The following is a 23,985-nucleotide window of genomic DNA, read 5'->3' on the forward strand; positions in this document are numbered from 1 at the left end:
ATGAGGGAACTGAGGGTCAGAGAAGCTACAACAACAGTTATATTCCCTGTCTTCTTATTTAGTTTTCTCTTAGCCTTCTCCTTTTCCTTCTCTTCTCCTCTTTTTCTCTTTCCTCCCCCCCCAAGACTATCCTCTACAATACAAGCTGTCCTGGGACTCACTGGCCACTGCCCCTCTGCTTCTGCCTCTGGAGTGCTAGAATTACAGATGTGCCTCTGTGTTGGCTTCTGATGGCATACTCACATCTGTAAGACAGCTGCCCTAGAAATAGCATTACTGTCTTTCAATTCAATTTGCACTGATTGTGGGCAAATCTATGTTCTTGCTAGGCAGATCTTTTATAATATTTCTCAGTCTTTTCATCCCATGCTTGGACCAATTACATACTCTCTTGCAGTGGGCAGGACTCCCTACCACCACCTTCTCTCTGTGCACTAAACTCACTTCAAACACAGAATTAGGATGGCTAATGCTTGTTCAGTGATATTTCAAAGTTGTTTTGGAGGAGGTTTCATTCATCTTTATCTTAGTCAGAGTTTCTATTCCTGCACAAAACATCATGACCAAGAAGCAAGTTGGGGAGGAAAGGGTTTATTCGGCTTACATTTCCACATTGCTGTTCATTACCAAAGGGAGTAAGGACTGGAGCTCAAGTGAATCAGGAAGCAGGATCTGATGCAGAGGCCATGGAAGGATGTTACTTACTGGTTTGCTTAGATTGCTTTCTTACAGGACTTAAGACTACCAGCCTGGGGATGGAACCACCCACAATAGGCCCTCCCAGTTTTGATCAATAATTGAGAAAATGCCTTACAGTTGGATCTCATGAAGTCATTTTCTTAAGGGAGGCTCTTTTCTCCATGGTAACTCCAGCTTGTGTCAAGTTTGCACACAAAACCAGGCAGAACAATCTCCTTGGCCCCTCTTCTAGGCTTTACCTTTCACATAAATTCCGTGGCTTCCTCTCATGTATTTCCTTATTCAGTGAAGCACGCACCTGATGCCTGACTCAAATTCAGGCAAAGGAGCTTGGAGGAAGGAACTGGACTCCTCTTTTGAAATGTCTGTGAATACAGCAACAGAATATTTTCTTCTTATAGTCAGTGGGGCTAAACTAAGATCGAGACAATGGAGAGTCACAGTATCTCATAACCAAAGACTCCTGTATTATCCTTCACACTGAGAGGATGGGACCTTTCTCTTCTCTCTTCTCTCCTTGTCCGCTATGGTGAGTCAGGGTCACGTATAACTTCAAATATTTAAGCTCAGCCCTATTATCTTAGGACGCTGTTAACAAGTTAGTTCATTGGAATTGAGCACATTCAGCAGCATTACTCTGTAATACTTTTTGTCAACTTGAACCAGAGCCGGGAATTCTGACATTCTTGGGTTGTCTGTGGCAACTTATTTCTAGTGATCCAAGTTTGCAGATGTGTGATTCTTTTGTACACGCTAAACATGAATCCTGTGAGAATTTCCTCCCACAAAACTGTCTAATTTGGGAACCGGGGGTTTTAGTGCTTTGTCAGTGAACCAAGAAACAGTGATGGGAGTTAAATCATTAAAAAAATAAACAACTTGGGATGGATGATAAATGCTGAGGCCTCTGGTAGCACTGGTTCAAGGATGGCTGTGAAGTAAATGTTGGAAAATCGGAATGAGATTGTAGTGGGAAAAATGAGAAAGGAATTGATGAAAACCCTAAACCCCAGTCCAAGCTCTGGAAAAATGTCACAAAGGTTTCAGAAAGTGTGTGGCAAACATACTAGAAAAATGTAAACATTAATGAGTTATCTAGTTGATTAATTAATTTAGGCATGTGCAGGTTGTGTGCTTGCACACACGTGTGCTCATTTGTCCCTTTGCAAGCGTGAATGTTAAAAGGCAGCTTGCAGGAATTGGTTTTCTTTCCCCCATGTGAGTCTCTGGGTTCAAACTTAAATTGTCAGGCTTAGCGAAACGTGCCTTTAGGGTGTGCGTTATGTCATTCATCAGACTTGGTATTTAAACAAGTGATACTGCAGTTTAACTGAATGATGTGAAATGTAATCCAAACTGAGGTGACAGGGAACGGACGGGCCTTTTGTTGACGTTGCGTCCACATGCAAGCACCATCATCTAACACACCCCATGCTTACCCTCTGTGTTAGGCTACATTTCTACTTACTGTCTCTTATTGGCCAGCCAGAAGCTCCACCCACTGTACTCAATTTGCTGCTTTGAAGTGCACAGTACATTCGGTTCTCTACTTTATAAGACAGGATAACAGCATGCATGTTATAAACCTTTCTTGTTCCTATTGCACATTCCCATAGAAGGGGAAAATATTATGGGCTCTTTGCTAATCTATTTTTTGTCAATGGCTTTGGTGACAGTACCGAAAATGGATTTTTGAGATGACTCACCCTAGAATCAAAGATAGGGGCTATGTTAAGTCTCTATGCAGCTGCTAATACAGCTTTCTTTATGTAGTTAGTGTTTATTTGGGAATTTAAGAAAAAAAAGGGGGGGCTCACTGAGCACTTTGTGGCGTTTACTCTTTACAAGCAAAAATCACACTAAACCAAACAGAAAGGGCTCCTGGGTAAGCTTCTGTGAGATGATGGAAGAGCAGGTTCAGGGGCAGAGAGTAATGTGTGCTTAGTTGCAGTGAGTAAGAAGCGTTTAACACAGAAGAGAATTTTTAGCTTAAGATGGGGCATTTAGCTTAAGATGTTGTAGGATCCTAGAGTAGGTGTCCTGGGCTCATTTGACTCATCTCTTGGGGGATTCACATTCTCAGAAAAGTGGAACAAACTGTTCATTACTGAGGTTTTTCTTGCCTGTCATTAGTCTTGAAGATGAGCTTTGAAATTCTTTCTTTCTTTCTGTCTGTCTTTCTTTCTTTCTTTCTTTCTTTCTTTCTTTCTTTCTTTTAGAAAGATTTATTTTATTTCTAGTCATGTGTATATGTTTGTGTGCATCTGTGTGTGGAAATATGCAAGTGAGTACAGATACCCAAGGTGGCTAGAAAAGGTATTGGATTTTCTGGAGCTGGAGTTGGAAGTGGTTGTGGTGGGCACTGAATGTGGGTCTGCTAAAAGGGCAGGCTAATCTCTTCATCCTCTTGAGCCTTGAAACTTTTGAATTAATGTTTATAACCTCAGACATTACAGCCTATTTTCCATGTGTGTGTGTGTGTTTCTGGGGAATAGAATACATCCTAAACAAGCATTCTACCACTAAATTCAGCCTTATACTTCATTCTTACATATCTTAGAAAGGTCGGTTTCCATGGCAACACATCCCACATCCATGCTACTCTTAGGTCATAGAAAGGCTTTGGATCATTTCCTGGCTATAGCAATTATGTTTCTGCTAACTTACATGGAAAGGCACATGCATATGTACAAACTCTCTCTCTCTCTCTCTCTCTCTCTCTCTCTCTCTCTCTCTCTTTCTCTCCCCCCCTCACACACACATATGCACACATACACCTATGCTTTATTGACAGAAAAGTAGCATCCAGCTGTGCCACTAAAACAAAAGAACCTGTGTAATATCTTACCTTGTTTATACAGCAGGTTGTGTCTCATTCCTTGACACCGAAACCCTTCACAGCGCATCATGACCAGGATATCAAGGATGGTTGCTGTCTTTTAGAGTTAGGTGATGGGAAGATGAATCAAGAAGATCTTTGTTAGTTAGCTTTCTTACATCATCCCAAGAACTGCGGAGACTCAGAGATGAAAGTGAGGTTTACTAAATCTCAAAGATGAATTTGATCAAGCTCCTTGTCCCTGTTTCTGTAGTCAGGGGAGTTTGGTCCTCTGATTGGTCAGATCTGAGTCATGAGCTACCTGTTATGTCAACTTCAGAAAACCAGGAGGGTGGGGAGACGCTGGGAACTCTAAAGTTGACGATACATCAAGAAGATTAAAATAAGTGCAAGTAAACAAAAGAGGAGGCATGCTCAGAGAATTGCCTTAAATATAATTTCATTATTCATCTCACCAGAGAAATAACAGTGTAAGGACACTTAGAGCTTAGTAATGTCCACTTCCAAGTCAGGCCTGAAATAGCTCACTTAAAATAAAAAACCAGAGCCTTGACTTAATTTTCTAGCGTTAGTACTCTCTTATTTCTTGTTTAGACATTTGTCTAAACAAATGGGCTCAGAGTGGAAATTATAAGTGGGCGGGGATGTGTCTGCTTTCCCTTTCTGTGTTTTCCACATAAAGCACAGATTCTCAATATGACTTGCTGGATGAGAAGCAGTCTCTCTAGCTGCTGTTTTCTCTCAGGCAGTTTCTTCCTATGCGTTTATCTTCTATGCTTCGCTCATGAACCTCTGAGAGCTGCGGAACACATGGAGCTTAAGGAATGCTCAGTAATGTGTTTTACAAAACACTGAACACATGAGGGTTTCCTGGAGAGGCCTCACCACCCTGTGTGGCTTTCCCACCTCTAGATGACCCCTCAACTATTCAGCTGTGATTTGTCCTCAAGAGGAAGAGAGCTCAGGAACAGGGGCATGCTGGGAGGTCCCCTGGAGCCCAGTTTAGCATCTTGTTAAAAGCATTTCCTAAAACTGTTAACCTGAACTGAGGTTATGAGATCAGAAGCTAGAGGGCAATAGTTAGGGTCACACCGTTAAAAGACTGACTTGGGGACGGTGAAAGCCCTGAGGGTATTTTAAATTGTATTGTCAACCATTCTGTGTTCGGGCAACTAAGAGGTTAATTTTGTGAGAGAAAATCACTTTCCATATTGCTTTGACAGAAGCCCTATAACTCTTTTGTCTTTATATTTGGGAAATTTCTATAATCTGAACTTCAAAATCATCAAAAACTTGAGTAGAAGAAGTAACATTTCACAGAAATCTTTGAAGAAAGTGCACATTAGAATTTCAAACCAGGGCAAAACTTCTCAGTTTCCTGAGTCAAAAGATTTCTGTCAGGTCTTTAAGTGCCTGTGGGTTGAGGACTCTGCAAGCTCAAGAGACTGGCATCCTTTTATTATGATCTCTTGTCCTAATTGTAGTCAAAATCTGACAGCTATTATAGTTTGAGTTTGGGGTACATTCAAATTCTAAAGTGAAAAATGTATAGGTCACATAATGGGTAAAGAATTGTGCCACGTTCTCAGAAGTTCCTGGGAAGCAATTCTTGTGGTCAAAAAGGGATGTTTTCAGGGAAGAACTTGCTCCTCCTTCACACCTATAACTTCCTTCGGATTGCTTATGAATTCTCTTGATCCTGCTGTCTGTTACTTTCCCTGGACCAGGTGGCGATGCTGATTTGTGCTGGTTTCCTGATTGCCTGGATCCCGTATGCGGTAGTGTCCGTGTGGTCAGCTTTTGGAAGGCCAGACTCCATCCCCATCCAGCTCTCCGTGGTGCCCACACTCCTTGCAAAATCTGCCGCGATGTACAATCCAATCATCTACCAGGTCATTGATTACAAATTTGCCTGTTGCCAGGCTGGCGGTTTGAGAGCAACGAAGAAGAAGTCTCTGGAAGACTTTAGGTAAAATTCAGAAGCTAGAAATCCATATATTATTATTATTATATCAAAAATTATATATTTTTTTGTTTGTTTTAAAGTGTGGTGATTTAAGCAGACACTCAGGTTGGAATTAAGTTTTCAAGGAGCTGGGTTAGGAGGTTTTTGTTTTCTGTTCATAAGAATTCCAGAAGCCAAACCATCAGATATGAATGGGTTGGATAATGGCCAGATATTGAAAACAGGCACTCTGTTTTTGATCCTAGAGCAACCAGGATGTCACACTGTGCTTATTCACTGGTTATGGACTTCCTTTCAGGGTATTAAATGCATATCAGTCCAAACATGCTGTCCCATGTGCATTGATTCAACAATACATTCTTGTCAAGGAATTCCTTGCCACCGTTGTTTGGGTCATCAGAACTCTTGGCTAAAATTCTCCAAGGACTTAAGCAGAAGTGAGAGAGAAGGAAAGTGAAGTCATTCCTCTTTCTTTACTTTTTCTGTCTGGTCCTTTTAGTTATATTTTGAGAAGTAGAAGCTGTTCTTTCTTTGTGTTAGATGAAGAAACAGGTTCAAGTAAGGTGAAGACTGGGGAAGCCACTCATATTTATATAGCCGAAATGCAGTAGAGTAGGAATTGCCACTTAAATACTAGCTCTTTAAAACTTGTACACTGTTTTGGATGCACAATGTATAAGAGTTTAGGACTCCGGAACTATCTTCTGTAAAGGTCCGATACTCAGAGTGAGTCAAAAAGCTGGGTCTGTAGCAGTGGGGAAGTCTTCTGTGTTACATGTCCCCATCTTTGGGTAAAAGGTGGAAAATGCATCTCAAGTCATTGTCTTGGCTACTGAGGTAGAGGTTTCAGGGTTTCTGGTCCTCTTCATTACTTGGTGATAAGGTATCTTTCAACACTTCTTGTATTTAACAAGGGCTATTCAAGAAGGATTATCAGGAAGACATGGAATTTTGTTTGAACTTTGATTTTATTACCCTATGAATATATGATCAAATAAAAATCATAAAAATTTATAAAATATTGTCACTGTTGCTGTGACAAAGGGACAAGAGATGGAAAGTTGTGTTTACTACAGCAGTTTCCCATAGTCTGAATTCTGAGAGACATATTAGTTGCTAAGAGCTTAAGGGCGGGATTAGGTGCTAACAGGAAGTTGGAATAATTGAACAAAAGGGTGTGTGGGAAAGGCCTATGTGACCACTGTGGACGGGTAGCTTTTCACACTCTTAATAGTTTATGCCTTCTCTTTGGATATATATAGTTACATGTAAACACATGTCTCTTTAGGAAGTCATAGAGCCTTGCCCTTCTTAGATGTCGATTCTTTATTGTGAATGCAGAATAGAATCATTTTTCTTAAAGACTTTTGGGAGAAAATAATGTGAGACTTCTTTATTTAAAAATGAGAACAGGACAGAGATGTCTGGAAGTACATTTCTTCTAGTTCAGAATTTTGTGACAGACTAGCTCTGTGGTTTGCACGTCTATTCACAAGTGTGAACAGCATATAAATATTTAACATTTGGCAAGGGAAAGAGGGACAGAAAGTGACTTTGGGCCACTAGGCTTTAGGAAACTCAGTCAAGCAAGAGACAGCTCAGTTCGCTTGTTCTCATTAAACATTTATATGAAATCCAGTGACTGCTTTTCTGAAGTTGACTAAGGCTGGTTCATTCCTCTGGAGTTCCTGCTTCCTCTGAAGAAGCTGGCATCAGGGCTGAGGCACTGAGGAGACTTTGGATTCTATGGGCTGAAGTGTCTTTTGGGAAGCCATTTTTGAAGAGGTGTTGAGCTGTAGGCTTTAGCGAGGTCTGTTCCAGAGTAGAGCAGATGGGTGGCTATTGGAACTAATCTTATAAATAAAGAGAACTAAATGTGTGGTTGTTTATCTTTGTTTTCCTTAAGAGGTTAAATGCTCCTAGGGTGACATTAAGTGATGTGAAGCCAGGTCAGGACAAGTCACTGGCCTGAAATGAGGTTAACTGATGATATGTTTGCACCTTCTGTTTCTGAGGTCTGAAACAGATTTTCTTTGAAGAAGAAAACCATGGAATTCAAATAGAAAAGCTACTGGGCTTGAATGTGACATTGTGAAAATAAATTTCAAGTTAATTTGGACAGTCCTAGCAAAGTAAAACGTAACCTTCTCTTTCCACAGCCAAGTTCCCCAAAGTTTTGGCAGAAGGTAACTGAGCCAGCCAACCAACAAAAAAGACCCTAAAATTTCTAGCTTAGAAAAGACTCTTGTTTGAAATGACACTGCACCTTCATTTGTATGTCTATATGTAGCCTCTTGTGGCTGTTTAGTCGACCTATCTCAGGAACTCTGAAAACTCTACTAGCAGACTAGCTTTTCAGTGGTCCAGGCTGGATTGGAGTTTCAGCCTTTTGCTTGTCTTTTTCAGGTGACTTTCATCACGGCCATGTTTGAAAGATGGTGAGAAGCGAGTACTAACTACGAAGGGCAAAGTTACATTTTTTTTTTTTTTTTTTTTAGCTTTCATGTAGACCTATGAGGTCACCAGTGGCTGCTGACAGGGGACATAGACTTCAGTGCTTGCATAAAAAATAATATCCAAAGACTCAGTAGGTTGAGCTATATAGGATGGAGGCCTTTCATATTTCTAATACATTAGATGGTTGAGGCCTATGGGAAAACAACACCCTAAATTCTGGGATGCCTGTTATCTATTAAGTCTCCCTGACTGCCTTATTTTGTATGCTGCATGTCCATTTGAATGGGTGCAATGAAGTACAACTTTTACAGCACAGGAAATAGGCCACAAAGTGGAGGCTTGTATGTGGAAAGATTTGCCCAAGAGATATGTTTTTTTTCACTTTGAATATTCGAAATTACTAGTTTTCTTCTTTTTTAAGATGAACTCTCATGTTGATGGTCTTCCCCCACCACCCCAACAAGTTGTCTTATTTTTCTTTTTCTACCACTTAATATGAATTAATTTTAAAATTTTATACATGTATATAACACATCTAGGTCACAGCTACACTCTTCTCCCTCAGGTTCCTCCGAAGAAGTGGTAATGGTAATTAAGGTGGCGTGATGACATGTGCATGTTTGTACATGTAAATGTGTCTGTTTCTATGCATTTTCACATCTTTTCCTTATTTCCAGGCTGCACACTGTAACCGCAGTCAGGAAGTCTTCTGCAGTGCTGGAGATCCATCAAGAGGTATGAAGATGGACAGAGCATCACTCATGGACACACTTATTCACATGTTTGCCTCTCTACTCTTCCCAACATTCAATCGTGGCCTCACTCTTGCCTTGATATTATATTTTTATATTTTGTATATTTCACCTCTTTTTTTTGAAGCCAGTGTTTGTTGGGAAATTGCAAATGGATACTAGGTTGGAACTTTCTGAAAATTAGGAAGGTTGTTTTTGATATTCTCTTTTCCTTATGATAAATCTATCCTTATGCTAAACAGGATTTGCCTGACATATTAAGGAAAATGTTTACAAGTTTTATTTGTTAGGTACTATTTTACGTATACCATCTTGACATCTTTATCATGATATATTGATGTCACCACCACCACCACCACCACCATCATCATCATCATTATCATCCTCTTCCTCTTCTCCTTCTTCTTCTTTTCTTAGTGTAGGGTCAGGAATGCTGTATCTGGGGTTTACTTAGGCAGATGATCACTGGGATAGTGTAGGGACATAGTTATTTGGTAGGGTTAGGTTCTCAGAGTTCTTTACGTTTATGGTGGTTGAGGGTCAAGTTCTATGCAGGTAGTGACTGGAAGGAGTCCTCAAGGGAAATCAGCATTGTCTGAAACCCTTAAATGATTTTCTTGTATCTCTGAATTTGAATAAAAATGACTCCCATTGATGGCTGTTTTATTCACTTAGGTTTTTATTAGGGTCTTGCTATTTGTATATAGTGGATAGGATAGTATATTACTTGCCAGTCACTGTTACCTGAGGAAGGAATTTAAGTGGAAGTACTGTTTGTAAGTGTTGTTTCTCTTCTCTGCTTGTTCTTTGTGATATTGGTTCTTGTTATTGTACATATAATTTCAACAAGTACCCCTTGAAGCCTGAGATTAAAGAGACACAATTATGAACAAGAAGGAATGACTTCAAAGACCGATTTGTGTCCTGTAAGAGCTAAGGAGAAGAATAAGATGTGTAGATACTAGGTCTAGATAAGCATTTGTTTCATCAGTGTTCCTTTGATTTTTCTCTCCTTGACTGAGGAACAGGCCCAAGCAGGTATCCTCTCTGCTACTGCAGCCTGTCTCCCTCTGAGTCTACCATGAACACAGCCTTGCTCATTAACCTTGTTTCTAGTCTTTGGAGAACAGCTGGCAAGAAGAGCCAGGAGTGAGTGGTGTCTCCAGTGGAGTGGTGATCTATTTACTCTTTGTATTTGAAGGTTAGTAGAGATTCAGCCAGTCCCTCAAGGCCCAGACCATTGTGTAGGACACATTCAGTTCCTATGTGTGTTTATTTTCCTGGAGGGTTGCAGCAGTAGGCATGAAGAAGGGGTTCGTGTATGCTGTTTGCTTCAGATAAATGTTAAGTAGATATGACAAATAAGCTGTGTGATTAAATCTGGGGGGGGGAGGAGAGAGAGAGAGAGAGAGAGAGAGAGAGAGAGAGAGAGAGAGAGAGAGAGAGAGAGAGAGAGAGAGAGAGAGCCTGGGATTTGGAGCTACTAAGTTAGGATTGAAGAAGGACAGGATTGTCATGAGAAAGGAGAGACAAGCTACTTCTGGACAGATGTGTAATTACAGAGATGTGGGAGGAACCTAGATGGGGTAGGCACAGGTATAGAGCACAGGCTCACACTGCCTGGGTTTGCAACTAAAATTCAATGCCTTTGTTAGGCTTACAAAATGAGGAGAGGAAGCAATGCTATCAGAGGGTTGTTGGGAGGTGTAGTGAACAAGAAAACACTATTCAGTATCCTGCCTGTCAGAGAGGATGTACTTCCAACATGTTAACTATTACTCTTATGATTAAAGTAAGGGGTGATGCTTACCAGAAAAGTGGGCATCAGTTGTTCTGAACAAACCGACCGGAAGTTATGATGTTTGTAATGTCTAGAACTACCAACTACCAGTCTAGTGGCATTGTGGAGGGTAGATGACTTGGGTAGGATGGAAGGTCATGGCTGTACACTCTCCCCTTTATTAGAGGCTTTGTAAAGAAATGATAACTTATGAGACCTTGGATGAAGGAGTAGCCATGGGAATGAAAACATAGCTTTAAAATGTCTTAAGAAACAGGAAGCCTTGGCAATTGATTGCACTGTGACAGAAGAATTAAGAAAGGCTTTGGGAAATTGGCTTGGGAAGTAGTGTGGATAGAGGAAAAAGAGCTGGTTTGAAAACGCCTGACAGAAAGGTTTGAGGTACAGGAGGTGTGTTGAGGAGATGACAGAGGAGTGTGAAGGGGTGCTAGTGTAACACTGACCTTTGCAGGAGTCCCTAAATGTAGACTGTACACTCTCATTATTAACTAAACTGTGGACTTTAGCACAGCTTTCAAAAGCATGTATGAAAAAGGATTAACACAGTGAGGAGGGAAATAGAGTTTAAATATTAGGAGCTTGGGGGAAAAATCCTAGCACTGGTTTTCCCTACCAATTTGAGACACACACTTTAAATCCTCTCTGCTTGGCTTCCAGTAAGTTTTTGTGATGCCCTTGGAGCTATAAGGATCCAGAATTATCATAAGAATCGATAGAGGAAAGAGAGTCGGTTCTTGGGGTAGAATGCAGTAACAGGAGTCATTGAGACCTGGCTCCATATGCTCAGACTTTCAGTGACTTCCCCCTGAGCTGGTGTTGCTTGCCCCAGAGCATCCAATGATTTAGGGAAGCAAATGTGCCTTCCCAAACACTTCCCCAGTTCCCAGTCCCAGCTCCTTTTGTGCTGATAGTCTGCACTGCCTGTGTGTTAATAGCATCTGAATCTTTGAACAGACTGCACATACTGTTTGGGCTCTTGGTAAGTTGCTCAATGCTTGCCACTTGAAGGGTACTTAAAAGTTAAATGATTAGAATCAAGTGGGTAGCTATCAGGTTTTGGGAGAGATCAGGAAAAGAGTGGTAGACTCTTAAGCAGAAAACACAAAATTCTAGAAAAGTGGTTTATTCATTCTTACTATTACTATTATTATTATTAATTCTTGCTAAGTATCCAAGTTGTTTCTGATTCACCTCACACCTGTCTTGTATTAGAACTACAGGTATGTGTTACCAAGTCCAGCCAGTTATTTTAAATTGCCTTCTTTCTATAGGCAGCCACTTAAATGTACCCTTTTCCATTAAAATAATAATGAGTGATGATGAATTTATAAAAGAGATTAAGAACTGAAATGGTCCATGAACTTGAACATTTGATTCTCAGAAATCATGAAAAAACCCAAAATCAAAAATAATTAATTATTTTCTGCAGTAAGGCAGCAAGGAATGTATTTTGAAGTAAAATCCTGTTTGATCTTTCCCATGCAATGTTATCAAGAGTCAAATGTTAAACTTCTTTATAACTTAGTTGGTAACTAAATATTTGATTTCATTTGATTTTTCCTTGAAAATGCATTCTCTTGCCTTTGACCATCCACAGTAACTTGAACCGGATTCTGAAGAGAACTAGTTCCGTTAGGTCAGGGCAAACGGGGGAAAGACAGTGCTGAGGAGCATGACAGAGAAAACATGTCAGCAGGACTGACAAATAGGGTCTGTAAGGGCTAGCAGGTGCCAGCATGATGCTAGGTCCTATAAAGGAAGAGGCTAGTGAGTTAGTGTTCATCAGCTTTGGATTCACAATTCATTTTGGTGTGATGGAGCCAGGTCTCATTGTCCAGAGGAGTAAAGTGATGGCCCTTATTCATTTGTCCTCACTTCTGATAGTGTTATTCATTGTGTCTACTAATGGGGCTCGATCTTGCCTCTCTATAGCCCTTCCCTCTCCTTTTCCAATTGCTGGTTATAACTATTTCACATTCCGGTTTACTTTGATTTTAGCTTTCACACAGGAGAGATTATTTAACTTATTTCACTCATTGCCATATAACTAGTTTGCTGCATGTGACAGAATATAAATTTTTCTTAATGGCTCAATAATATTTCATGCCCCGTCCATGGATAAATAGTTAACTGTCTTTATCCATTTACCTGATTACGGGTACCTAGGTTGCTTCCGTATTAGACCACTATAAACAGTTTGCATGCTTCTTGTAAAAAGGTAGCAAAAAGCAAAAAACTTCAAAGTCATAGAAAATTCACTATGAACACATGTGCAAGAGCATGGTCTTAGTTAGCACAAAACCTCAAGGTGTTGGTGAATTTTACTGAGAAAATCCCAGCTCACCATTGTGGCTCTTGTGGACTTGAACAGTTTGCTTTTTCAAGATTGCATAACTGTCACCATGTATATTCACAGGTCATAATAATGTGTGGAATACATTCTGGAAATCATGCAACTGCATAGATTGGAATGAAAACAAGTGCCTGTATCTAAATGACCATTCTCAGTTACTTTAAATTATGCTTTCCTGTTCTCCAATCTCCATTCATCATGCCTCAAGTGTTAAGAGACTTGGCATGGGACAGAGCTGTTGTGGTGAACTCACAGGGAGGGATCCAGGGATGGATGCTTAGTGAACAGAACACTTTCTTTAGCATCTTTCATTAGGACAAAGGGACAGTACAGCCACAGGTGTCTCAGGAGGACCTTTGTGGAGGAAGACCTTTGAGGAAGGCTTCGGAGAGAGTCTAGTTACCTCATGGAGGCAGGGAAAGGGAGAGTGAGTTGCATCTCTTCATATACAGTTGTTACTGGGGATTATCTACTGCTCTGAGCTAGATGGTTCAGAAAGGAGTTTTCATCTTCATCCAAGCTGTACTTCCCTATGAGTTTTCTACTTTGAAAGTGCCGTTCACTTTCTAACGCCCTCCTGATTCACATACACACACTTCCAAGTGAACACAATCTAACTTGTCGGAGGAAGAGTGAAGTACACATCCATTTGGAAAAGAAAGGTGAACCAGGTTTTCCAGAAGATGTGTGGGGTTTACCCAAATTGCCCAGAATTAGCTCCAGAGCTATGCACTTGGACATTCTGTCCAGGTAGGGACCTGGTAATATTTTTAGAGAAAGGCACCCAGTAATCTATTATGGGAATGTAGACTGTAAGTCACTGATTTAAAGTCATTATTCTCTACCACAGACTCTTTAAGACACTTCATCAACATGTGCATAGGCATATTATCTGTCTGATGTCTCATGCTAGGGCATTATAAGTTTCCTGAGAAGTTGCTTTGATGCTGTATCCTAGGGATCAGAAATACTTAAATAATTCTGAAGGTTAGGGCTTTTCTTCTTTGCTGTCTCAGGCAGGTGATAGGAAGGGACAATGGGGTCCACAATGAGCAGTTTAGCTCCTTTGTTTCATTCAGCATTGAAAGGATTTCATTTAACACAGCTCTTAGCTAACCGTTTATCAATCAATACAAGTAATTTTCAAGGAGTAGAAAACCGTTCTTATCAGTGAGGCTGCTGCTGCTGCTGCTGCTGCTGGTGGTGGTGGTGGTGGTGGTGGTACAGTGTCTTACAAGGAATTTCAGCTGAACTTCTGTGCAGCAAAGAGCTTAACATTATAAGAGAAGCTACGTGTTTCCAGATCTACCCCACTGCTTTTCTGACAGACATAGATTAGAATTATGGGAACTATGGGGTAGTGAGCTCCAGGTGACAGCCTATGCTATTGATTTCAGTGGGTACACATGGTTACTGTGCAGTCTTATTAGAGCAGGGACACAATTAAAGGTTGTATAAGAGGCAGAAGATCAGGATGCTCACCAAGGAGAAAATGTCTTCAAAAAAAAATAATAACATCTACTAGCTCAGCACCTGCTGCGTTTTCATCTGTTGCCGAAGTCTGCAAACCACAGTCCTCAGGCCAAACCTAACTCACTGCCTGTTTTCAGAAATTTCAAAATTGTATTGGCACGCATCTATTCATATCTATATTGTCTATCAGTGCTTGTCCTTTTGAATAGCTGATAGACCTTATGTTTCAAAAGGTTTTTAACTCCCCAACCTTTATCTTAGATTTTAGAAAATATGCACTTTTCTATTTTGTAAAAAATCTTTGCCCAAATCATTTTTTTATTGTTTTAAAAACCGTAGGGGATATGCTTTGCTCTTGACCAGAAAGAAGAGACAGAGAGCTGATGTAGTCTACCCACTGACAAGCTGGGTCTTCTCCTCTCTCAGTCAGCCTGTGGCATCTGCACTTTGCTTCATGATCGACTGAGATTTATTCTGCATTGAGATTTTACTCTTTCCCCTTGCTTGCCTTAAAATATTCATCAGTTTCCCTGATGGTACTTTTCTCTCCACACTTTAGTTCCAAATGTAATGGCAAATAAGAGCTGACTCCCATTCCCTTTAAAATCCTGTACACCAAGCTCTAACCTTATAGGATTAGGAATCTGTTGTTTGGGGCTGCAGTCACAGTGAGAATGGATTTGGGTTGATAACATTTAATGAGTGTTTGGGTAGAGGAGGTGGGCATAAAACCAGGTGTGTTTCTAATGTGAAAAGGGCTCATGGTGTGGCAGAAAAATCATGAGTAAGTGGATGGCTATATTATATTATGGGAGATACTATGATTGACATTACCAAAGGGTTTTTAAGAATATGAAGACATTGATTGTTTTGAACATGGTATGGGGAGAGGATGAGACCCAAAGATGATCTTGGAAGAGGAAGTCTCAGGTCAGAGTTGTTCAGTAATAGTTTTTGAGAGAGTAGTAAAATGTTTTGTGAGGATGTGCATACCACTTATTCTAGAATGGAATTCTTAGAGGTACTGCCAAGTTGGGTAGGATCAGAGGAAAGGGGTTATGAAGGTTTTTTGAACAACATTATACTGAGGCAAAAAGCTTTTTTTTTTTTTTTTTTTTTTTTTTTGTTTCTAGTCTATGTAGGAAAGCATGAATTTTTAGTGTATGCAAGTTATTTTTATATTTCCATTTCAGATGTCAGACATATTGTTCCTTGTTCTTTCCCAAATAAAGTCCAATATCAGAATTGCCCACAATACTTATTTACCATGTGACTTGCCTGGCCTCATTTCACACTCTGTGGACTAGAACCTGTGTGTCTATATTCTAGAGAATGTCCCAGCTAATTCTCCTACAGTCTATGATTTAAAAATGTTGCCATCAAGTAAGGGCTGACAAAGACCCCATGCGTTATGTCTGACTTGTAGAGGTAAGGTCATTGAACATTAGAAATGTTTTGGAAATAAAAATGAACAAGTGCTGGAATTTAACTGGCTTGAAGCTTAGGCATCAAAATAAATACCATTATGTTATTTAAAAAGTCCAGGCAATTGACACAAAGTAGAATTTCTTCCCTTCCCATTCAGAACCTTGCTTATTTCAATTCATTGATTTGCCTAAGAGCTTCCCTTCTGTTCACCCTGAAATGAAACACTCTAGTCAGTTTGGAAACAAACAGTCTCATTCCCTCAGTATTCGAGGCTGCAATGTTTATTTATGCAAATTTGCTGTCAAGAGTCTGTTCTTGAAACTAGTGTAGGCAAATGTGACATGGAATCTGGCACAGGACAATTCAGTTTAATTAAGAAACCTGTTCTTTGGGCAGATTGTCTATTAGAGAGCCATGAGGAAGACCTGCTCAGGAATCACTATTATAAACATGACTGCTCCCCCAACCCCCAGAAAGTGTTATTTGACTGTTTTCTTCTAAAATAACCACTTCATATGTTTGATGATCAAATGAAATTCTTATACTTCACACTGCCACAACCACACTGTCATTAAAAGTGGGACAAGAGGTCCCCCATATATGCTTAAAGGACAAGCACAAGGATACCTCTTTCTTTTAGTGTTCTTAGTTCACAAGAGAATAGCACAGTTCTTGTCCCAACTCCAGCACAGACTTGAGAAACAGGCATATTGGAATGAACACAGCTAAAGCATTTATCAAAAGTAGGTTCCACCCCTGGTTGGGTTCATCACCTTTGTCCATCAGCAACTGACTTGTATCACTGAATGAAATGATGTGAGTCTAAACCTCAAGGTTCTTATTCTCTAACAAGAAAGGCCAAGTTGGGGAATGAAGAGAGTTGGCCTTAAAAGAGGAAGTGTGGAGTTTTCAGAATATTAAAGAATGGATTAAACTTCTACTCTAGTCAAGGTGGGGGGCAGAAATTTTTTTCCAGAGAGGCCTGACCAGAAGTTGGAGAACTTACTGTGTTTAATGGATTCGTGGGCACGTAGAACATCAGATAGTTCCGGTGACCACAGAAGAGGTGTAGTAGTCTACACTAAAAAGGATGAATTTCATTCTTGTCAAAAGAAAATGTGCCTGAAGTATAACTGAGGTCATTAGAAGGCCAGAAAAGGAGTTGGATGAAGGTATGTGGGAACAGTCTATAAGACTAGGCAAAGGGGGAGTTATGAGAGACACTGTCATCGAGAAGTGGACCCCCACACAGTCTTTATTATTTTGGCATCGATATATGGAAGCAGTTTTGCTTGCATTTAACTTTTTGCTGAAGTTTAAATTTTACTTCCACAAAATGGGTAATCAACTTGCCCACCGAAAAGAGCACAACTTAAATACTTAGACTGTGTCTAGTATATGCAGAGAAGATTGCTGATAAATGTTAGTTTTCAGATTTCTAATCTCTACCCTATTCATCTTATTAGAAGAAAGAAAATAATGAACAATATAAAATGGTAGCATTGCCTAGCAACGTCAAAGCCCATTATTTTATTTTAAAACAGCAACAGTGTTACTGAGTGCTAGATGCCCACCCCTCTATGCCCAGCAGACCCATGCCTAGTGAATAAGCACTCTAGGTTTTTGTTAACCTAGTCTTTTCTAAAAGTGTCAGGCTGTGTGTCCCTTTGGGGCAGCTTCAGGCCATATCTGGAATATCACTTTTTTTTTAATCATGCAGACATGGGCGTGAATTGATGAAAATGTATATTTTGTGGCTAGAAGTGCAGTGTGGGTTCATGCAGGTAGAGGTATTACTTCTGGAAGTTGAATTACTTATTTTTAAGACCCCTGTGGATGTACCCACGTATGTCTTTGGAGGATTTGCCATCAAAGTAGGTGAACCTGAATCTGAATTCATATATTGAGGGACTGGACAGCCATTATCCCCATGACTCAAGACAACAGGTAGTTTTGTTGTTGAGTAAACTAGAACAAAAGTATCTCCCTGAATTTTAGAGGTAACTCTTAGTGAAGAAAAAAGTCCTTGTGCCTGGTTTAGGATGAAAGGAAACAGAGACTTTAGAGGGAGGAATCAAAGTCACTTGCCAGGTAAATTTTGATTGGATTTTAATACAAACTGGATGAGTGGGGACAGCCTTCTGGGAGACTGTCAAATTGGCCAGTTGAGAACTCACCAATGCAGGAGCACAAACCTTGGTGACAGGGCAGCGAATGCACTAAAGTGAGTTGAAGTATTTTTTTTTTTTTTGGAAGGTAAAAATTTTATATTTTATGGCCAGGCCAAACTTATAAAAAGTTGCCCAGACTAAGAGCTAGGAGGGTCTTTTTATAATATGCAAGCAAGTGATTACAAAAGTGGAGTTTGCATTATTTTTATGATCGTGGGAAAAATACATGTTGTGGGTTTATTAAGTCTTAAGATACATGATTCACATATGCAAGTGTGTTAGTTGCTCGTAATTAGAAATGATGCAGTATGATTTGGAACAAAGGAGCAGTTAGGGAGAATTTGTCTAAAAGACCAAAAGGGATCTCTGCTTGCTGACTTCACTTTCAGGAGCAAAGATAATTCTTATAAAGAGCTAGCACTTTGGCCAGGGAAATGCATTCTGGTCCAGATGTAAATGCCTTACAATTCCCTGGCAGCTGGAAACCTGAACCTCTCCAAAGATTGCTGCAGTTAGCATGAAGACTAGGCACAGGTCTTCAAGTCAAGTTCACTATTGCACAGACACTGACTATCTTGTTAATCCTGTCAAATTTTACTTGGCTTTGAATATACTAGTACACCTGTCAGACAGGTAAGCGGGAAGACTAAGTTAAAGATACCATTTATGCTTCAGGTTTAAACTGTAAAACACTTTCACAGAAAGGTTCAAATCATGACTAGTAATGTTCCCAGACCTCTACACACCCTATATAGACTCCCCTCAAATGGTATCAGCACAGATAAACTCTTGCTTTTAAACTGTGAGAAGAGTTCATTCCCCAAGATCATTAAAGAAGCAAATCACTTATTGTTGCTTGACTAGACATTTCAGGAATGAACAGGAATGAGCAGGAATTCATTCCAGGGCAGTAGTCATCTTCTTAGATTTGCTGTGTAGATTAAAGAATAGTCTGTGACCCGTGAAATGGCTCAGAGGAGAATGGTACGATCAAGCCTGCTCAGCTGAGTGTGATTCTCAGGACCTACACTGTGGATGGAGAAAACTGACTCAGGCAAGGTTTCCTCTGCCCTCTACTTGTATGCCATGGGACATGTGTGCCATACACCCACACCATCTCAAACACACAAACTAAATAAACAGAATGTAATATACTAAAGAAAGTTACAGTCTATCCCTCTATTCAGACACATTTTTTTTCTGGCTCATCTAATGTGTTTTCGAAGACATCCATGGAATTTAAAAGCATGCACAAACGAGGATGCATAGGGTAAATAAATAGTGTCATGAGCTACTTTGTTTTTATTACACAGCCTGAAACTTCATGTAATCTTTCTTCTTTCATAGAGCCTGGCTAGAGGGCAAATAGAAACACGAACTTCCCAGGAAGGAAACAAATCCGAGTACCTTGAAATTCAGTGAATTAGAAACAAAACTAGATGCACCAGCTATTTCTTCTCCGCCTCCTCTCTTCATAATTTAAAAATGTTTCCAAATTAAATTTCTTTGTGTTTCAATGTAGGGAGCACGTTGCTATGGCATTCATGGTAACTGGCAAACATTGGTTCTCTACTTCCTCCACGAAGGTCTCTGGGATTGAACTCATGCTGTCAGGCTTTCTCAGGTGTCTTCATCTGACAAATCCCTTTTCTGGTCCTCTTTCTCCTATTTTGTGGAGCTTAACATCATAGTATAGTAAAGATCTGATTGGTGAGAGCAATATACCTTGAAGAATGACCCCTTCAAGTTCAGTTCTGCAAAGCATCTGCAGGAAGAAGCCTTTTAAGTCTTCAAATACATCATCTAAAGAATAGATAACATGCCTTCAGATTAAAGAGCTGGCTTGTGCACTAATGGATCCGGGCACATTGATAGTCTCTGCATAGGACTTTATCAATTCCTAAACTTAATTGATTCTGGAAATTCTTATTGCTTGGAGGCTCTATTCTTGCCATACAGAAGAGATAATATTTAAACCACTGAGCAGGCATCCACTCACTGTGTGCTGGATTCAATGTTAAATCCTCTTCTATGGGCTAGTTCCTATATTTAATCCTTACTTATGATAGTCAAATTCATTGGCATTTACTCATGAACATGTCATCCCATTTCAGAAGAGAAAATGGAAACTCAGAAAATACGTCCATAGCATGTGAACATGTGCAGGGTTTTCTGAGGGCCATGTGGCACCTGCTGAACCTGAGTTCTCAACCACCGTACTTCATGTGACAAGGAGTTAACAGCAGTTGATGACTGAGGAAACTTTGGTGGTTCTGACATATTTCACATTTCTTGTACTGACAAGGTACAACAAAATAACTAGGCTAAAGCCACTAGGATTTCGTTTAACAGTAATGGTTTTTATTTCTTTCATTCTGTGTGCTCTTGTTAAATCCCCTTGTTTTAACTCTACTTCCCAGTGCCTTTGAAAAGGGCAGAAGGACAGATTTCCTGTTCAGCAGTTAATGCAGAAAATGTGCATGCCTTACCCAAGGTCACAAGTACAGCATGGGACTGGAATTAGAAACTGTTATGTCTGGGGAAAGTTTCTTTTGGATGCATAGTGAGTATTCTGTTCATAAGTAGAATGGAGCCCCAGACCTGTGAAGTTCTGGCTGATGTGATGGGAAAGATTGAGGGATAAGGTCATGCAAATGATACTTTATTTGAACCCATTCATCAGAGGTAAATGTTCTACTGGAAATGCTTTTCTCAGTATCTCTTAGAAACAGAAGCTCTTGCTTTCATTAGCATTTAAAAAAAATCTTCAGATAACCTGTCTATGCAGAATCTATCAGTGATTAATTAATAGAGTTATCTAAGAATTAATTTGGAGAGAACAGAATAGAATTCTAAAAGAGACACATGTCGCTCTTATTATTCCCTCTTTAAGGTCACTTGACAGCGTGTCAGTTATATTATCCAATGAGTGCAAACCAAAGCAGAAACTTAGAAGTATACAATTCTGCTCGATGCCTCATTGAAAGTAAAACAGTTGTATACTAACTACAGAGAACGAAGCAGTATCAAAACAGAACTTTTGCAACAAAACCAAACCAAACCAAAATCCCCTTTAGTATACTGGGCTTTTATTATGGCTGAACCATACCTGCTTGGAGATAGTGAATATTTTGTGTCAGGATGACTGCTAAGAATGAGCCTTATTAGTTCAGTCAAGCAGGTCAAGGTAAGCAAGTGTAATATTTTTCTCCACACCTGCTATAATTGCCAAAGTTAATTCAGTCAGCTTCAGTGTTGCGCTTATCTGGGTCATAAAATTATATAATAAGCAACCATTCATTGCAAGTGCTTTAAATGGGAGCATCTCTAGGTAGATTAGAGGAGGAAAGGTACAGACTGAAGCAACTTGATCCAATTATATTTTATCTACTCATAATTATGAGATGCATGAGTGTATAGCTTGCTTTTTAAAAACTGCTGCCAACAAAGTAGAGCAGATATGAACGACTCTGCTGAACTCTCCAGGGTTGAGGTCTTGCTTATGCTTTCATAGCGAATCCTTGGGAGAATAACCCAGTCTCTGAGCCTTGGTGCACTTATCTGAAAATTGGGAGAAAACCCTTAGGTTACTTTTTGGTGTTTAAGTGACATAACACATGGAGCTGCTAAGTCCTACATGGAATGTGTAAATGGGACCAATGAAGCCAGAGCAGAAACATCATCACAAGTACCTTCTCCTAAAACGTAATGAATAGCACAGCAGGGCAGCAAGAGAGCTGGACACCACAGAACTAGGTTTTCCTTCTGGAACTCTTGGGAATTAAATTATGTGTTTTATAAACTATCCTTCAAATGTCTGTCTTTCCTTAATAATATTATTGAGGAAAAGTGGAATCTATATTCCACAATAATATTATTGAGATAAAAAGGGTGTATGGGGGAACCTTTATACACCATTCACACAATCACTACGTTAATACTATGTAGAATCTCCTCATTCCTGGGGAAGGGGGCAACCTAGGTCAATATTTAGCATTACAATACATTGCAACAAACAAAACCTCAACAGTTTCAGATCTGAGGATGAGCCCTGTAGTTTTCTGTCTCATAATTTTCAGGTGTTATCACCATACTATTCCAGATAGACTTGTGATTTAAGAATTTCTGAATGTCCACATGCAGCCTTAGAAGTCATTTCCTTTAGAGTAAGCTCTGTAAAGATTCCCAGTATTTCAAGTGACAAATAAAGTGCTTTTTGGAAAACTATTTCTTAATATGTTGAAGGTTGTTATAGTGTCAAAAGGAGAGCAAATACCGATTTGTGTGACTTCATTCTAAAGAGGATAAGAATACTTCAATAATTTCAAGGAGAATTTTTAAACATTTGTTAGTAGTAAGACTTTACTGGCACAAATACAACAATATGGTGAATCTAAAAAAAGTAAAAAGAATCTGTCACTCTTCCTCACTATTACTTTGGCATGAGTAAAACTGTATTTATTCTTCATACAATATCTTATCTCACTCACAAGAAAAACACTTTAAAGAGGCAAAACATCAAATGAATCTCCAAAGTCTTTCAGACTTCTCATCATTACGGACAACCAAGATTGGGTTGAATTAGAATAGAAGAGCCCAGAATGAAGGCTTATGGGTAGAATCTAGGGGAGGTCACTAGAGAAAATTGAGAAGAGCATATCTGAAAGATGCTTCTGGAACAATCTTATTTACAGGCTCCTAGATGCTAGATAATCAGATTTCTCTCCTTAATTTCTTCCTATTTCCCTAATCAAACTTGACAGAGATAGCATGTCAATTATTATCACATAACTTTAGCTCTTATCAGCAGAGTATATTTAATAGGTATCTTTGTGGGGGAGAGTAAAGAAATCAAGGGGAAAAATCTTGGTGCTAGTTTTGAAACATAGAGAGTTGAGGATGTGGCATTAAATAAGCATCAACCTAAGAAGTAGAGTAAACTGATACTGTATGCTTGCTGTGTGTGGTCTTCCCTCTGTGGAAAGTATGGGAGGAGTGTCTGGAAAAGCTGGGTCTGAAGTGGTGATCTTGTTTCAGATATGTTTCTGCTTCTGCTTGGTGAGTAGAACAGAAAAGGGCTTTAGATGAAGAACACTGTCTAAATTGTGAAAGAATAAGTAAATACATCATAAATGTACAATGTATGTTTCTACTTCATGGGAGAATTGAAGGAAAAAAATCTAATTTTCTGTCTTTTCCATCTATATACTTTTCATCCATTCATCTATTTAATTACATGCATATATATACACATATGTATGCATACATATGTGTATTTGATCCATCTCTTATTTCAAGTAAATTTCCAAGATATATATTTGAGGTTTTTCTGAATAATTGGCTGTATTCTTGTGGTCAATGGCTTTATTTAAAAAGCAGCAGAATGTTTTTACTCATTTTCTAGAGAGCTATAACACCATAGTTTATTCTGATTTTAAGTTCAGCTGAGTTAAGACTCTATTCTTGAAGCTCCTCTTTTTCCATTGGGCTTCATCTTTAGCATCTCCCTGGAGTGTCCTAAGGTAAGCATTAAACATTTCTGCTCCATTGATCATTGTTGAAATGTGGGCAAATCCATACAGATCCAAGTCTGGCTTTGGAGAATGTGGGTCAGGGGTTGTAGACTATCTACAGCATTCTGAGTCTGTGACTAGTACTGGGAAGCTGGTGAAGACAGACTGACATTAGCAGACATGCACCTCAAAAATGTTGTTGTTCTCTCAAACAGAGCAGTTCCAGATTTACTAGTGCCCATGTTATGGATGGAGAGAGTCACAGTAATGATGGTGACTGTGGCAAGAAATAAGCATCTGTGTTCTGAGGCCGAGAAACCCCGCACCTGTCCATCAGGGCTTCAGAAATAAGTGGCCAGCTTCAATATACTCTTTGAAATGCTGAAAAAAAAAAGCTGTAGTGTATTCTTTGCATTTGTTTTTAAGTTTGAGAAAATATATGGTCAGCGTTGACTGCGTTGTTGATATTGAAGTTTAATCATGAGCACATAGCATGTGAAGTGTCCACTCTTTAGGCTTTTATAGATGATTAA

The 23,985-nt window shown here is 39.5% G+C and overlaps 1 protein-coding gene across 1 annotated transcript in view; it reads left to right on the forward strand.

Moving 5' to 3' along the window:
- The window catches only part of OPN5 (opsin 5), a gene marked incomplete at both ends in the record, with an annotated part of 45,887 nt that extends 22,142 nt beyond the window's left edge, over positions 1 to 23,745 (forward strand). Inside the window, 3 exons of the mRNA XM_080916789.1 lie at positions 5,266 to 5,507; positions 8,639 to 8,696; positions 23,668 to 23,745. Of these exons, the coding sequence (XP_080772915.1) occupies positions 5,266 to 5,507; positions 8,639 to 8,696; positions 23,668 to 23,745 (378 nt within the window). The remainder of the gene's footprint in view (positions 1 to 5,265; positions 5,508 to 8,638; positions 8,697 to 23,667) is intronic.
- Positions 23,746 to 23,985: the final 240 nt, after the last annotated feature.

This window comes from Micromys minutus (genome assembly GCF_963924665.1).
Source record: "Micromys minutus genome assembly, chromosome: 5".
Taxonomy (NCBI): domain Eukaryota; kingdom Metazoa; phylum Chordata; class Mammalia; order Rodentia; family Muridae; genus Micromys; species Micromys minutus.